Raw genomic sequence first — 17,252 nt, 5'->3', positions numbered from 1 at the left:
ATAGGAACCTTTGGAGTTTGTATTTGAGGTGATTGCAATAACCTATTCGGATGCGGGGCAAGGAAAACGAGAAAAAGTGAATACAGCCAAAGAAGAAGGAAAAGAACAGAGAAAGTGGAATAAGTTAAAGAGAGAGAGAACCCAAGTGTAGAAGAAGAAGCAAAGAAAGGAAGGCAGCGGAAGGGACGGCGCTCCTCGCAACCCGGACCTCGGTGCTCTGAGCTCAGCCCATCCGCAGGGCCTGGCCCCGCTCGCACCGTGCTAAATTGAAGCCCTCCCTCTCCGATCCCCGATCGCCCCTGGTATAAAGAGGCCCGAGCCCCCCGCCCCGTCGCCATGAGCAACAACAGCTTCTACTCGGACCCGGCGGCGTCCCCGCAGCTGCTGTACCCCGAGGAGGAGGCGGACGAGATGCCGGCCACCGAGAAGGACCTGGCCGAGGACGCGCCCTGGAAGAAGATCCAGCAGAACACCTTCACCCGCTGGTGCAACGAGCACCTCAAGTGCATGCACAAGCGCATCGGGGACCTGCAGCGCGACCTGGCCGACGGCCTGAAGCTCATCGCGCTGCTGGAGGTGCTGAGCCAGAAGAAGATGTACCGCAAGTACCACCAGCGGCCCAACTTCCGGCAGATGAAGCTGGAGAACGTCTCCGTGGCCCTCGAGTTCCTGGACCGGGAGCACATCAAGCTGGTGTCCATAGGTGAGCCGGGGAGCTGGGCTGGACGGGGGGAGGCAGGGGGCGCTTGTAACTGGTGTCCATGGGTGTGTCTGAACTGGGGAGAAGGGACTGGGGCACATCAGCCCCTACAGGTGAACTCAGCTGAGGGCCTGGGAGAGGGGGGCTGGCCTGGGAGAGGAGGATGGGGGCACATCTACCTGGTATAGGTGAATCTGAGGGGACTGGCCTGGAGGGAAAGAGAGACACCCGCAAACGGAGGAGGGACCGAGAGCATCTAAAACTTGTGTTAATAGGCGAGCCCGTGGTCCAGGCGTGAGGGATTTGGGGGAGGGAGATGTTTGAATGGAAGATAGCACTAAGGTGACCCCGGTGGATGGCGCTTCCTGACTAAGGGAGGTGCACTTGGTCTGCTATCTTAGGAGGAATATGAGTTTCTCTAGCATAAGGGAGTAAATAGGAAAGGTAGTCTTTCTGGATGTGGAAGGGGCGTGGCCTAGAAGGGTCTGCGTTCTAACTGGTCTATGAGCCGGACAAATGCGGGCTGTCCAGCTGAGGCCAACCAACCAAGGCAATAAAGGACATATCCCTTATGTAGGGGGGTGGGTCATGGAGCGGTCAGGTACATGATTTGTTTGGTAGCTTTAGTGCAGGGTGGCCAAATTACTTTTCCACTGAGCCTGTCTGGCGGGCGTGACACAATGCAAGCACTGGACTTACAGGGCCCCTCACAGTGTGCACGGCCTCCAAGCTGTCTACCAACCTATGTGTGTGAATATATATAGAGAGATAAACACACACCCGCCAACCCCCTGCTTCAGTAGGTGTACACAGTGCTTGCAATGGAAAAATAGAAGTGCGGGTAGTCTGTACCAGAGTACCTGCTTGCTTCTGAGAAGTGCTGGTACTCTCCAATTAAAAGTAATACGCTTTCCCCAAAAAGTAAAGGTACTCTCCCTCTGAAAAAAAAGTGCCGGTACTGAACCATTTAAAGCTCTAGTGTATATCCCAGGTACTGCGCATTCCAGGCGGAGTCCTCGAAATCCGTGCTACCCAATATCCCGAGTTACAGGGATAGTGTAGACAGGCAGCGCGAGCCGGCCGTCTCTGTGGGCCCGGGGTCCGCCGCGAGGGAAACGCTCCTCTGGAACGCCCTTGTCCTGGAGCCTGGGCGCGGCCCTGGAAAGCACGCCGTGGTAGAGTGCCTGGACAGGTGCATCTGGACCCCTGTGCACCTCGTTACAACCCTGTGACCCTCTCTCTCCTCTCCCTGAACGCGGCCCTCCCTTCCTTCTAGAAGTCCTACAGCTACCGTGCCTTCCCTCGGCCCTGTCACCCCTGCCGCTCTATGAGCTCATTCTTTCGCTCTCTCCTTTTTTCCTTCCCAAGCCCCTCCTCGGAGCCAATCAGCTGGTTCTTCCCCCCCCCCCCCTCGCTTTAATCCACCTTTGCTTCTTGAAGAACCCCAGCACCTGACTCCATTACTCTCAGCCCCCTCTGCTCCCTTCAAGGCCCCCTCTCTGGAACAAGGAGCTGGAGCTGCTGCCCTTTCATCAGTGCTGGGAAAAGTTTCAGGCCTTGTTTGAAGCTCTCCGCCCCCTCCCTCTTTGCCAGCGCCAGCTGCCGTGAACTGCAGTTGGCAGACTACACGCATGCTTTTACCCCGCCCCAACCCCCGAATCCTGCTCCTCGTTTCCCATCTTCTACAGCGGAACCCACTTTAAATCTCACAGATTGACGAGAGTCATATTAGCCCCCTCACCCCACCCCCGCACAGGTATTTGTGTTTACTTTTTGATATCTGTGTAGCGCCTAAACCCTCAGGCGCCCAAGCACTGAGCTTCTTCAAGTATACTGAATGAGTTTCGGGTATTTCTGGCGCTTCTAGGCGATCGGTGTCATAGTGGCTCTGGTTTATTACGAGTGAAAAGCTGTGGAACTGTGTAAGATTTGCTCCGATCCAGTGAGGAGAGCGAGAGGTCCACACTTTGAGCCTGATTACCATACTTTGCAACTCCCTGTTGCCTGGATGTAGTCTGCTGGGTCGGCCTCCTCAGCTGACACTGCCAGCGCTCACCCCCTCTGCAGTTGGTTTGAGCTGAGCTGGACTTGATGTCGAAGCTGGTAGGGTGGTGTGTAGGGGCTGGATTGGAAGCACCAGTCAGTCACAGATCTCAGTTGTTTTGCAGAAGGAGGGCATGGCCCGCACAAAACGGGTTGAAAAGACAGAAATGTCAAAGAGCGCCTTCACCTCGGGGCAGTGCTTGAAATGGAAAAATTAAAGTGCAGGTACTCTGTGGCAGAGTACCTGCTTGTTTCCTAGAAGTGCCGGTACTCTCCAATTAAAAGTATTACGTTTTTCCTGAGATGTGCCGGTACTCTCCCTCTCAAAATAAAAAAGTGCCGGTACTCAGTACCGGACAGTACCGGCCCATTTAAAGCACTGCCTCGGGGTGAGGCCCAGCAAGGCTGAAGCAAACGGGTGGGGTGGCTGCGGCGCCTTGTGAGTGGAGAGGGTGAAAGATTACATCTTAATCATGCCACAATTATTATATAGTTTTCACTATTAGCGTGAATTTGCTGTTCATGTAATATCGTGTTCCTTGTTGAAGTTAGTTGTTTTAAGATGTTTACTATGAACCAGTGCTATCTGGCCTTATGTTTGGGGATTGCTTGAAGAAGACACGGCCCAGCTCTTTGGGCTGAACTCAATCTTTGTAGAGAGGTCAGTATTGATCTAACAGTGGTTACTTTTCTCATGTATGGCGCAGGTGAACCTAAAGCAGTGAAATGGGATGTTCCACAGAGGAATACCGGGTTTTAAGGCTGTTGGCTCAAGCATTTCGACTCATAACTTTTGTTGCCTCCCTAAACCCTGAGACATAGACCTCGGAGTGAACCCTGAGACATAGGCCACTGGTGCACATGGATGTATTTCACATGTTCACAATAAAAAGGCACATATGTGAGTGTTTGCACAGCACAAACATACATTGATTTTGTAACTGGTGCTGTGGTTGGCAAAGAATGATTCTAGAGCTGAATATTTCTTGCTGCTTTTCCGACGTGTTCGTATGTATCTGGGCTTTAATCACGCCCACTGCACGCTCATCATTGTCACTCGTTCGTGGGCTTGTCTTTCAAAAATCCTTTCGTTTTGTTGGTAACTGCTTTGTCCCACCTTAGGGCAGTTTTGCTACCGCCTTGGCCATCGACCGTGTTACCTGGATAATTGCATGTTTGCCGATAACTTTGATTGAAAGCGAACTTCTTTTTCCTTTTGTGTGTCCCCTTCACGCTCACGGTAGCACTTTGAATGGGCTTGCTTATGTCACCTGTTTTACTTTTTATTTTCAGTTTGTGTGGCAAGAAAAGTCCAGTTCAAATGCTTGCTTTTCTAGCTAAGATGCTCTCGATGCCGGTGGCAGTCACCGTCTTGCAATGGGTTTCTGAATGAAGATCTGGGCGGGCAGTGGCAGGGACAGGAGAGCTGCACTGGCCTAGACAGCTTTAGCAAAGGTGATGGGTAGTGGCTGAGGCTCACGCAGCCATACAGGCGCAGGGCCACGGTCACACATGCACTGGAGCATGAGCCTGTGTCCCGAGAGTGGCTGCACACTGGCTAGGACGACCTCAGCATTGCAGTGGCAGAGCAAACCTTGGACTGTAATCTGCACATCTTCTTCATCCTCATAACACCGCACCAAAGCCCTGTCCTCTTCTTCATCACTGGTACAACACTGCTATTCCTCTTCTTCAGGACCAGTGTAGCCCTCTTCATCCTCATTTTCACTTTAGGACAGCGCCACTCGTCCTTAACAGAACCACATCCTCACCTTCAGCACTCCTTATCTTCACTCTAGTGTGGTCCTCCTTGCCCAGCCTGTCACCAGTGGTGGACCACTCTTTAGCCTTCCCCTCACCGCTCGTGCAGCTCTGAGCATCCTCGCCTTCGCCCCAATGCAACTTTCAGCAACCTCTCCTTCTGCGCTCGTACAGTCCTGCTCAACCTAACCTTCTCCGCTAGTGCACCTTGCCCAACCTCATCTTCTCCGCTAGTGCACCCTGCCCAACCTCACCTTCTCCACCAGTGCACCCCTGCCCAACCTCACCTTCTCCGATAGTGCACCCTGCCCAACCTCACCTTAACATTCTCCGCTAGTGCACCACTGCTCAACCTCACCTTCTCCGCTAGTGCACCCTGCCCAACCTCTCCTTCACCTTCTCCGCTAGTGCACCCTGCCCAACCTCACCTTCTCCGCTAGTGCACTCTGCCCAACCTCACCTTCTCCGCCAGTGCACCCCTGCCCAACCTCACCTTCTCCGATAGTGCACCCTGCCCAACCTCACCTTCACCTTCTCCGCTAGTGCACCCCTGCTCAACCTCCCCTTCTCCACTAGTGCACCCTGCCCAACCTCTCCTTCACTTTCTCCGCTATTGCACCCCTGCTCAACTTCACCTTCTCCGCTAGTGCACCCTGCCCAACCTCACCTTCTCCGCTAGTGCACCCTGCCCAACCTCACCTTCTCCGCCAGTGCACCCCTTCCCAACCTCACCTTCTCCGCTAGTGCACCCTGCCCAAACTCACCTTCTCCGCCAGTGCACCCCTGCCCAACCTCACCTTCTCCGCTAGTGCACCTTGCCCAACCTCACCTTCATCTTCTCCGCCAGTGCATCGCTGCTCAACCTCACCTTCTCCGCTAGTCCACCCTGCCCAACCTCACCTTCTCCGCTAGTGCACCCTACCCAACCTCACCTTCTCCGCCAGTGCACCCCTGCCCAACCTCGCCTTCTCTGATAGTGCACCCTGCCCAACCTCACCTTAACCTTCTCTCCTAGTGCACCCCTGCTCAACCTCCCCTTCTCCGCTAGTGCACCCTGCCCAACCTCACCTTCTCCGCTAGTGCACCCTGCCCAACCTCACCTTCTCCGCTAGTGCACCCTGCCCAACCTCACCTTCACCTTCTCCGCTAGTGCACCCCTTCTCAACCTCACCTTCTCCACTAGTGCACTCTGCCCAACCTCACCTTCTCCACTAGTCCACCCCTGCTCAACTTCACCTTCTCCACTAGTGCACCCTGCCCAACCTCACCTTCTCCGCCAGTGCACCCCTGCTCAACCTCACCTTCTGCGCTAGTGCACCCTGCCCAACCTCACCTTCTCCGCTAGTGCACCTCTGCTCAACCTCACCTTCTCCGCTAGTGCACCCTGCCCAACCTCACCTTCTCCGCTAGTGCACCCCTGCTCAACTTCACCTTCTCCACTAGTGCACCCTGCCCAACCTCACCTTCTCTGCTAGTGCAACCCTGCCCAACATCACCTTCTCCGCTAGTGCACCTTGCCCAACCTCACCTTCACCTTCTCCGCCAGTGCACCCCTGCTCAACCTCACCTTCTCCGCTAGTGCACCCTGCCCAACCTCACCTTAACCTTCTCCGCTAGTGCACCCCTGCTCAACCTCACCTTCTCCGCTAGTGCCCCCTGCCCAACCTCTCCCTCACCTTCTCCGCTAGTGCACCCTGCCCAACCTCACCTTCTCCGCTAGTGCACCCTGCCCAACCTCACCTTCTCCGCCAGTGCACCCCTGCCCAACCTCACCTTCTCCGATAGTGCACCCTGCCCAACCTCACCTTAACCTTCTCCGCTAGTGCACCCCTGCTCAACCTCACCTTCTCCGCTAGTGCACCCTGCCCAACCTCACCTTCTCTGCTAGTGCACCCCTGCCCAACCTCACCTTCTCCGCTAGTGCACCTTGCCCGACCTCACCTTCACCGCCAGTGCACCCCTGCTCAACCTCACCTTCTCCGCCAGTGCACCCCTGCCCAACCTCACCTTCTTCGATAGTGCAGCCTGCCCAACCTCACCTTAACCTTCTCCGCCAGTGCACCCCTTCCCAACCTCACCTTCTCCGCTAGTGCACCCTGCCCAACCTCACCTTCTCCGCTAGTGCACCCTGACCAACCTCACCTTCACCTTCTCCGCTAGTGCACCCCTGCTCAACCTCACCTTTTCCACTAGTGCACTCTGCCCAACCTCACCTTTTCCACTAGTCCACCCCTGCTCAACTTCACCTTCTCCACTAGTGCACCCTGCCCAACCTCACCTTCTCCGCCAGTGCACCCCTACCCAACCTCACCTTCTCCGCTAGTGCACCCTGCCCAACTTCACCTTCACCTTCTCCGCTAGTGCACCCCTGCTCAACCTCACCTTCTCCGCTAGTGCACCCTGCCCAACCTCACCTTCTCCGCTAGTGCACCCTGCCCAACCTCACCTTCACCTTCTCCGCTAGTGCACCCCTTCTCAACCTCACCTTCTCCACTAGTGCACTCTGCCCAACCTCACCTTCTCCACTAGTCCACCCCTGCTCAACTTCACCTTCTCCACTAGTGCACCCTGCCCAACCTCACCTTCTCCGCCAGTGCACCCCTGCTCAACCTCACCTTCTGCGCTAGTGCACCCTGCCCAACCTCACCTTCTCCGCTAGTGCACCTCTGCTCAACCTCACCTTCTCCGCTAGTGCACCCTGCCCAACCTCACCTTCTCCGCTAGTGCACCCCTGCTCAACTTCACCTTCTCCACTAGTGCACCCTGCCCAACCTCACCTTCTCTGCTAGTGCAACCCTGCCCAACCTCACCTTCTCCGCTAGTGCACCTTGCCCAACCTCACCTTCACCTTCTCCGCCAGTGCACCCCTGCTCAACCTCACCTTCTCCGCTAGTGCACCCTGCCCAACCTCACCTTAACCTTCTCCGCTAGTGCACCCCTGCTCAACCTCACCTTCTCCGCTAGTGCCCCCTGCCCAACCTCTCCCTCACCTTCTCCGCTAGTGCACCCTGCCCAACCTCACCTTCTCCGCTAGTGCACCCTGCCCAACCTCACCTTCTCCGCCAGTGCACCCCTGCCCAACCTCACCTTCTCCGATAGTGCACCCTGCCCAACCTCACCTTAACCTTCTCCGCTAGTGCACCCCTGCTCAACCTCACCTTCTCCGCTAGTGCACCCTGCCCAACCTCACCTTCTCTGCTAGTGCACCCCTGCCCAACCTCACCTTCTCCGCTAGTGCACCTTGCCCGACCTCACCTTCACCGCCAGTGCACCCCTGCTCAACCTCACCTTCTCCGCTAGTGCACCCTGCCCAACCTCACCTTCTCTGCTAGTGCACCCTGCCCAACCTAACCTTCTCCGCCAGTGCACCCCTGCCCAACCTCACCTTCTTCGATAGTGCAGCCTGCCCAACCTCACCTTAACCTTCTCCACCAGTGCACCCCTTCCCAACCTCACCTTCTCCGCTAGTGCACCCTGCCCAACCTCACCTTCTCCGCTAGTGCACCCTGACCAACCTCACCTTCACCTTCTCCGCTAGTGCACCCCTGCTCAACCTCACCTTTTCCACTAGTGCACTCTGCCCAACCTCACCTTTTCCACTAGTCCACCCCTGCTCAACTTCACCTTCTCCACTAGTGCACCCTGCCCAACCTCACCTTCTCCGCCAGTGCACCCCTGCCCAACCTCACCTTCTCCGCTAGTGCACCCTGCCCAACTTCACCTTCACCTTCTCCGCTAGTGCACCCCTGCTCAACCTCACCTTCTCCGCTAGTGCACCCCTGCCCAACCTCACCTTCTCCGCTAGTGCACCCTGCCCAACCTCACCTTCTCCACTTGTGTACCCCGCCCAACCTCACCTTCTCCACTCATGCACCACTGCTCAACCTCACCTTCTCTACTCGTGCACCCCCGACCAACCTCACCATCTCCGCCAGTGCAGCCCTGCTCAGTCTCATTTTCGCCAGTAGGGCTGCTCTACTCTTCTCACATTTACCACTGTCGCAGCTCCCTTGATCCTTACCTTCATCACAAGTCCTCCCCTCTATCTTATCACCTTCACTATTGTAGCAGTCTTCATTTTCAACTTTGTCACTAGTACTTCTTCCATCAATCTCACCATCAATCAATCAATCAAAGGCATTTGTATAGCGCACTGCTCACCCGGAGGGTCTCAAGGCGCTGGGGGGGGGGGGAAACGCTACTGCTCGAACAGCCAGGTCTTGAGTTGCTTCCTGAAGGCGAGATGGTCTTGCGTTGTCCGGAGGTGGATGGGGAGGGAGTTCCATGTCTTGGCTGCCAGGTAGGAGAAGGATCTTCCTCCGGCGGTGGCTCTGCGGATGCGGGGGACGGTGGCGAGAGCGAGGCTGGCGGAGCGGAGCTGGCGGGTGGGCTTGTGGAAGGTCAGGCGGCTGTTGAGGAACTTGGGGCCCAGGTCGTGGAGGGCCTTGTGTGCGTGGGTGAGGAGTCGGAACGTGATTCTTTTGTTGACGGGGAGCCAGTGCAGGTCTCTCAGGTGTTCGGAGATGTGGCTGTGTCGGGGGATGTCCAGGATGAGTCGTGCTGAGGCGTTCTGGATCCGTTGGAGTTTCTTCTGGAGTTTGGCGGCGGTGCCGGCGTAGAGGGCGTTCCCGTAGTCCAGCCGACTGGTGACGAGGGCCTGGGTGACCGTCTTCCTGGTCTCGGTGGGGATCCACCGGAAGATCTTTCGAAGCATGCGCAGGGTGTTGAAGCATGAAGATGAGACGGCGTTGACTTGTCTGGTCATCGAGAGGGAGGAGTCCAGGATGAAGCCTAGGTTGCGAGCGTGGTCCGTTGGCTTGGGGGTGGCTCCCAGGGCGGGGGGCCACCAGGAGTCGTCCCAGGCGGATGGTGATGATCCCAGGATGAGGACCTCCGTCTTGTCTGAGTTCAGTTTCAGGCGGCTGTTCTTCATCCATTCGGCGACGTCTTTCATCCCTTCGTGTAGGCTGGCTCTGGCGGCGTCCGGGTCGCTGGTGAGGGAGAGGATCAGCTGGGTGTCGTCGGCGTAGGTGATGATCTTGAGGTTGTGTTGACGTGCGATGGTTGCGAGGGGGCTCATATAGACGTTGAAGAGGGTGGGGCTGAGCGATGACCCTTGTGGAACTCCGCAGATGACTTCGGTGGCCGCTGACCGGAACGGGGGGAGGCGGACTCTCTGGGTTCTTCCGGCGAGGAATGAGGCGATCCACTCCAGGGCCTTCCCCTGGATGCCGGTGTTGTTCAGGCGCTGTACCAGGGTGCGGTGGCAGACAGTGTCGAACGCTGCGGAGAGGTCCAGGAGGATGAGGGCCGCAGTTTCCCCATTGTCCATTAGGGATCTGATGTCGTCTGTGGCTGCGATGAGGGCGGTCTCCGTGCTGTGGTTGGCTCGGAAGCCGGATTGCGAGTGGTCGAGGGATCCGTTGGTCTCGAGGAAGGCAGCTAGCTGTCTGTTGACGGTCTTCTCGATGACTTTGGCAGGAAACGGGAGGAGCGAGATGGGGCGGTAGTTCTTGAGGTCGGAGGGGTCTGCAGTTGGTTTCTTCAGCAGGGCACTGATCTCGGCGTGTTTCCAGCACTCCGGGAAGGTGGCGGTGTTGAAGGAGGCGTTGACGATGTCACGGAGGTGGGGTGCGATGATGTGGTCAGCCGTGTTGAAGATGTGGTGTGGGCAGGGGTCCGTAGGGGATCCGGAGTGGATGGTGTTCATTGTGCGTGTTGTGTCTTCGGTGCTGACTGGGGTCCAGGTGCGGAGGGTGGCGGTGGGGGGCATCGGTTCGGTGGTGGGGTTTGTGGTTGGTGGGCCGAAGCTGTTGTGAATGTTGGCGATCTTGTCGTGGAAGAAGGCTGCGAGGGAGTCGCAGAGGTCTTGCGAGGGAGTGATGTCATTGTTTCCGGCGTCGGGGTTGGAGAGCTCTTTGACGATGCTGAAGAGTTCCTTGCTGTTGTGGGTGTTGTTGTCCAGTCGTTCCTTGAAGGCTGTCTTCTTTGTGGCGCGGATCAGTTGGTGGTGTTTGCGGGTGGCGTGTTTGAGGGCCGTCATGTTGTCTGTGGTCTGGTTGGTGCGCCAGGTGTTCTCCAGGGAGCGGCAGTTCTTCTTGGAGGTGATGAGCTCGTCGGTGAACCAGGAGGCTTTCTTGCTGCTGCGTCTGCTGGGGGGGTTCTTCTTCAGTGGTGCGAGGGCGTCTGCGCAGTTGGTGATCCACTGTGTGAGGTTGTTGGCGGCTTTGTTGGGGTCCGTTGAGCTGGTGGGGGGGTTCTGGCTGAGGAAGGTGGTGAGCTGGTCGCCGGTGATCTTGTTCCAGCTCCTGCGGGGGGTTTGTTGGGGGTGGTGGTGGGTCGTCGTTTTACTGAAGCTGAAGTGGACGCAGCTGTGGTCAGTCCACTGGAGATTGGTGGAGTGGCTGAAGGTGACATATTTGCTGGATGAGAAGACTGGGTCAAGCGTGTGGCCGGCGTGGTGTGTAGGGGTGGTTACCAGTTGCTTGAGTCCGAGGTTGGCCAGGTTGTCCAGTAGAGCAGTGGTGTTGCGGTCCTTGTCGTCCTCCAGGTGGAAGTTGAGGTCCCCCAGGAGGATGTAGTCGGTGGAATTGATGGCGTGGGGGCTGACGAAGTCTGTGATGTCTTCGCTGAACTGTGTGCGTGGTCCCGGTGGTCTGTAGATGAGGGTGCCTCTGAGCGTGGTCTTGGGGTTGGTGTGTATCTGGAAGTGGAGGTGTTCGGCGGAGGTGAAGGTGTCATCAGAGTTGGTCGTGATGCGGATGGTGTTCTTGTGGATGATGGCGACCATCAGAGCTAGTGCAGCCCCAATCCTTATATTCACCTCTTCTGCGGCCCTTCTCATCTGTTACTCATCACTAGTGCAGTCCGCTTCACTGTGACAGTAGCGGCCGGCAGCTTTAGGAGGGAGGAGGGCGGGCGGGGCACACACACTCATTCTTTCACACACAGACACGCATGCACGCACATCCATTAACAACACTCTTACCATTCAAACATGCACACACGCACCAAACATTCATTTTAAAATATCACACACTCATTCTTTCACACACGCACGCACATCCATTAACAACATTCATACCATTCAAACATGCACACACGCACCAAACATTCAATTTGAAACATCACACACATACACACACACACTTACCTTCGGCATCCAAGTCCCAGGAGGGTAGGGAAGGTCAGCCAATGAGGGAAGGCAGCAGTCCCAGCCTCGTCACAGAGTGGGATGGGGTCAGTGAGACTGCTGACCCCACCCCACTCTGTGACGAAGTGTCACTGATTGACACTCGCCCTGGGCACTTCCGGGCTTAAACTGAAGCGCCCAGGTCGAAGTCAATGGGTGATGCTTTCCTTGTCACCCAGGGGAGGGCCTCGAGGCACCTTTGCTGAGCCGAGGAGGTCACGCCCATAGGAGCTGTGATCTTTCCAGCCCAGCAAAGTTCAGCTCAGGCAGCCAGGAGTCTGCAAATCGCACATGTCTGCTCCTGGCTGCCTGACCTGAACATGAAGAGTGTCTGTCAGGCTGACCTTTGTTCAGCCTGACAGACACTCTTTGTGGGGGGCAAAAGGTGGGGGGCGTGGACCCTCGCCTGCACCACCAGAGCAACCCTCTCCGGTCCTCCCCCTTGAACAGGGAGAGATGGCCTTCAGCAGTGGTCTCCAAACTTTTTAATGCCGCGCCCCCCAGTTGAAAAATAAAAATCATTGGGGCCCCCCTCAGATTTTTTTCACAATTATTTCATAAAGATGGCAATGTTTAAATATATCTAGACCTAGTTAAACATTGCAGTTAAGTACTGTTGCCTTTTTAAAAATGCAATAGCATGCTTCTGCTTAAAACAAAGGCTTGTTATCTGTATTAATGCTTCTATTGGCGAGAGTCTGGTGCCCCCAACCTGGGATCACTTGAGGCCCCCCTAGTGGGGCCCGCCCCCCAGTTTGAAGATCTCTGCCTTAGGGAGAGAGGCAGGAATCGCACTAGGCACTGCAGTGACCGTGCTAACAGCGTTAACTCCTCAGTTGTGTACATTTTGAGTTCTGAAGGTTAGTGTAAGAAATCGCGAGCCATAATTTTATACAAGGCTGGAAATTGTGTATTTAGGATGCACAACTGGGATTTGTGTCTGCGCTCTCTCCTATGAGTCTGCGCCTGATTTGTACCTACTGGCCCTCAGTGAAGGATTCACACTGAACCGAAGGGTTTCATTCTGCTTGCAGAAGTGCTGACGACCCACCCCTTTAAAAACAAACTCTGTGCTCAAAACACCCACTTCATTGCTGGCCGAAGGGCCTAACACAGGCTCCTGCGGCCGAAGCGGCGCGGGTAGGCCTCAGTCTTTCTGTGGGTCCCCATTTAGCCCCAGGCCCAATGCCAATCTGTGAGGTATAGGAGACGCAGGGGGCCCTCCTCACATTTTTATACAGGGGCCTATCATTCTGAGTTACTCCACTGTACTGGCCGTTTATATTTTTGCTTAAAAAAGAAACGAAAAAATATCCGTGACTGGCTGCTCCCATTGCCCTTCAGCCTTCCGGATCCTTCGCTCATTGGTACCCCTCCCGGCTCCCTCCACTGACAGCCTCCCACCTCTCCACCCCTCCACCCCACTCCAAGCCCCCTGGGCCCCGGGGCTGTGTGGCCGCGGCCTCCGCCGCTGATTAAAGCCTATTTATAGAGGGAGCCGCACCTGTCAGAGCCCAGCTGAGAGTGTGTCACTCCACAGCAAGTCTGCTGGCGGAGAGTCTTGGCGCTAGTGAATGTGCCTGTGCCAACGAGAGCCAGGGGCAGGGCCGTAAGGTGTTCTGATGGCCCGTGAGACAGCACGCGGGGCCTGGGGGGTAAGGTACTCTGTGGACTACGCTTTGAGAGAGAGTGCTGGAAGCGTGCGTAAAGTACTGTAAAGGCCAGTGAAAGTACTCTCGGGGTCAGCGACTGAGCAAGCCAGGCTGTGGAAAGTACTCTCTCACGGCCAGTGACTGAGCAAGCAGGAGTGTGCAGGGTACCCTCAGAGTCAGCGACTGCTCTAGCAGGGCTGTGGAATGTGCTCTCAGGGCCAGGACTGAGCAGGCAGGATTGTGGAAAGTTTTCTCAGGGCTAGCGACTGTTCTAGCAGGGCTGTGGAAAGTACTCTCAGGGCCAGCGACTGATCAAGCAGGGCTGTGGAAAGTACTTTGAGGGTCAGCGACTGAGCAAGCACGACTGAAGAAAATACTCTCGGGGCCAGCAACTGAGCAAGCAGGAATGTGGAAAGTACTCTCAGGGACAGCAACTGATCAAGCAGGGCTGTAGAAAGTACCCTCCGGGTCAGGGACTGATCACTAGAGCTTTAGAAACTACTTTGATGGTCAGCAACTGATCAAGCAGAGCTGTGTAAAATACTTCGAGGGTCATCGACTGATCAAGTAGGGCTGTGGAAAATACTATGAGGGTCAGCGACTGATCAAGCAGAGCTGTGGAGAGTACTCTCAGGACCAGAGACTGTTGAAACAGGGCTGTGGAAAGTACTTCGAGGGTCAACAACTGAGCAAGCAGGACTGTGGAAAATACTCTCAGGGCCAGTGACTGAGCAAGCAGGAAAGTTGAAAGCTAGCATGAAGCAGGAGTGCTCACAGGGAAAGTACCCTTAGGGCCAGGGACTGATGAAGTACTTCGAGGGTCAACGACTGAGCAAGCAGGACGGTGGCAAATACTCCCAGGGCCAGCCACTGAGCAAGGAGGAATGTGAAAAGCACACTCAGGGGCAGCGACTGGTCAAGCAGGACTGTGGAAAGTACTCTCAGGGCCAGAGAATGAGCAAGCAGGACTGTGGAAAGAACTTTGAGGGTCTTCAACTGATCAAGTAGGGCTGTGGAAAATACTATGAGGACCAGCGACTCAGAGCTGTGGAAAGTACTCTCAGGGCCAGAGACTGATGAAACAGGGCTGTGGAAAGTACTTCGAAGGTCATTGACTGATCAAGTAGGGCGGTGGAAAATACTGTGAGGACCAGCGACTGATCAAGCAGAGCTGTGGAAAGTACTCTCAGGGCCAGAGACTGATGAAACAGGGCTGTGGAAAGTACTTCAAGGGTAAACGACTGAGCAAGCAGGACTGTGGAAGATACTCTCAGGGCCAGTGACTGAGCAAGCAGGAATGTGGAAAGCAAGCAAGCAGGCAGCAGGAGTGCTCTCAGGGACAGCGATTGATCAAGCAGGGCTGTGGAAAGTACTTCGAGGGTCAGAGACTGAGCAAGCAGAACTGTGGAAAGTACTGTCAAGGCAAGAGACTGATTAAGCAGAGCTGTGGGAAGAACTTTGAGAGCCATCGACTGATCAAGTAGGGCTGTGGAAAATACTATGAGGGTCAGCGACTGATCAAGCAGAGCTGTAGAAAGTACTCTCAGGGCGAGACTGATGAAGCAGAGCTGTGGAAAGTACTCTTAGGGCCAAAGACTGATGAAGTACTTCGAGGGGTCAACGACTGAGCAAGCAGGACTGTGGCAAATACTCCCAGGGCCAGCGACTGAGCAAGCAGGAATGTGGAAAGCACTCTTAGGGGCAGCGACTGATCAAGCAGGGCTGTGGAAAGTTCTCTCAGGGCCAGACGACGAACAAGCAGGACTAAGAAAAGTACTCTGAAGGCCAGCGACTGGTCAAGCAGGGCTTTTGAAAGTACTTCTAGTGTCAGCGGCTGAGCAAGCAGTACTGTGAAAAGTACACTGAGGGTCAGGGACGGATCAAGCTGGGCTGTGGAAAGTTCTCCTAGGGTCACTGACTGAGCAAGCAGGGGTGTGGAAAGTACTCTGAGGATAAGCGACTGAACAAGCAGGGGTGAGGAAAGTACTCCCAAGGTCAGTGAATGAGCAAGCAGGACTGTGGAAAGTACTCTGAGGGACAGCGATTGAGCAAGCAGGACACTGGAAAGTACACTGAGGATTAGCGACTGAGAAAGCAGGACTGTGGAAAGCACTTTGAGGGTCATCGACTGAGCAAACAGCGGTGTGGAAAGTACTCTCGGGGACAGCGAGCGACCAAGCAGCACAGTGGAATGTACTCTGAAAGTCAGGGAGTAAACACGCAGAGCTGTGGAAAGTACTCTCAGGGTCAGTGACTGAGCAAGCAGGGGTGTGGAAAGTAATCTCAGGGTCAGTGACTGAGCAAGCAGAGGCGTGGAAAGTACTCCTACGGTCAGTGAAGGCGCAGGCAGGGCTGTAGAAAGCACTCTCAGAGCCAGCGACTGATCAATGTGTTTATAGCACCGTGTGTTTTATTTGTGGCACGTGGCGGGGTATATGAACTGTGAGTGTGTGTACTGTAGATAAGCTGAAAGCGCGTGTGACAGGGTTTTTGTATTCATGAGTTTGCGTCTAATCCCAGCATCATGCAGTCATTTTATGTTTTTATCCGACTATAACAGCTGTAAATTAACATTCCACTGAATCACTTGACAGTCGTGTTTCCCCCCCCTACGGCACGATTCAAGTCGGAAAGAGGCAAATGCTACTTTGTTACTTTATGTGGAACACTCATGCCGCTGCCTCCGTATAAAGCATCTTATCAGGGGTAGCCTCCGTTAGTGCAGCAGGTTCAGTGGCACCAGGGTTCAGAAATGAAACGCGCTCACTGCAGCTCCAACTATGATTGACGTTTAGTGAGTATCTTGGGGGTACTTTCATTATGGCTCATGGCGTCATTACCCCATCCATAACACGTTATCGCACGACAGCCATTGGTGACCTCCGCTGCAGACAGCTTCAGTGAGAGAGCTGAGTGGGTCTGAGCAGATTTCGGGAGATTCCATTGCGTCAGAGAAAAGGGACAGGCACCTGTATCTGTCACCTTGACCAGCACAGTATCAATAACGTCATTTTATTTTACCGAGTGTTCTCATGACGTGTGACATGGTTTGTAACCAAAACCACTTTTAAACTCTGTAACGTGATGTTTCACTGTTGCCATGTTTAAGATGGTCAAATCACTCTTTAATGCCTCATTCTGTCACGAAGAAGCTAAGATCGGCGGAAAATGACGCCTATGGCTCTGCAGCTCTTCGTGTGCAGGAATGAGGTAACACAACGGGTATTTCTATGGCACACAATTTGTCGCTAGTATGGCATGAGTACAGTTTTGGTCTTGGGCTATCTTCCAAGCGGTTACCAGCTTTCCATCACTGAGTGGGGTCTAGTTCACCTTCAAATCAATCAATCAGTTTTTGTGAAGCGCAACTACTCACCCCTGAGGGTCTCAAGGCGCTGGCGGTGGGTCTGGGCCTCATTCGAAGAGCCGTGTTTTGAGGTTCTTCCTTAAGAACCAGAAGAGGTTCTTCCCGAAGAACCTGCCTGTTGCATATGTTTATTTGCAAGACAACTGGTGGCACCAAGTGCTAGGCATGTTGTGTATATTGACTTACAGTACACTGTGTGTGTATTGACTTACAGTACACTGTGTGTATGGGTGAGGTGGACAAGAGGCCTGAACAGGTATGGTATGTGTGTAAAAAAAAAACACACACACAGACGTCAGAATCCCCCTCATATGCCAACAGCTGAGCCTTGGCTGGGGCGCTGGGCCTGCCCACTCCAAAGCCAAAGATGTCACTTTCAGTTATGGGTGGAGGGAGGCTGAGTAAAAGCAGATGGGGTTTGTTTAAAGGGAGATGCCAGAGTCATGGAGGGGCGGGGCCTTCCGGGCACTCCCAGCCGGAAACAGAGGGGCCGCGAGCATCACTCATCACCGAGACCTCTACCAAGTACCTCGAAAA

The 17,252-nt window shown here is 54.9% G+C and overlaps 1 protein-coding gene across 6 annotated transcripts in view; it reads left to right on the top strand.

Annotated features, from left to right (window-relative positions):
* The first annotated feature begins 203 nt into the window (after nucleotides 1–203).
* The window catches only part of FLNC (filamin C), a 183,230-nt gene continuing 166,181 nt past the window's right edge, over nucleotides 204–17,252 (top strand). For all 6 annotated transcript variants that reach the window (XM_069229398.1, XM_069229400.1, XM_069229397.1 and 3 more), the window contains exon 1: nucleotides 204–703. In XM_069229398.1, the coding sequence (XP_069085499.1) occupies nucleotides 337–703 (367 nt within the window). In that variant the 5' untranslated portion in view covers nucleotides 204–336. The remainder of the gene's footprint in view (nucleotides 704–17,252) is intronic.

The sequence above is a fragment of the Pleurodeles waltl genome, chromosome 4_1 (genome assembly GCF_031143425.1).
Source record: "Pleurodeles waltl isolate 20211129_DDA chromosome 4_1, aPleWal1.hap1.20221129, whole genome shotgun sequence".
Taxonomy (NCBI): Eukaryota; Metazoa; Chordata; class Amphibia; order Caudata; family Salamandridae; genus Pleurodeles; species Pleurodeles waltl.
The sequence above is the reverse complement of the archived record's forward strand: the minus strand, read 5'-3'. Positions and strand labels throughout refer to the sequence as shown.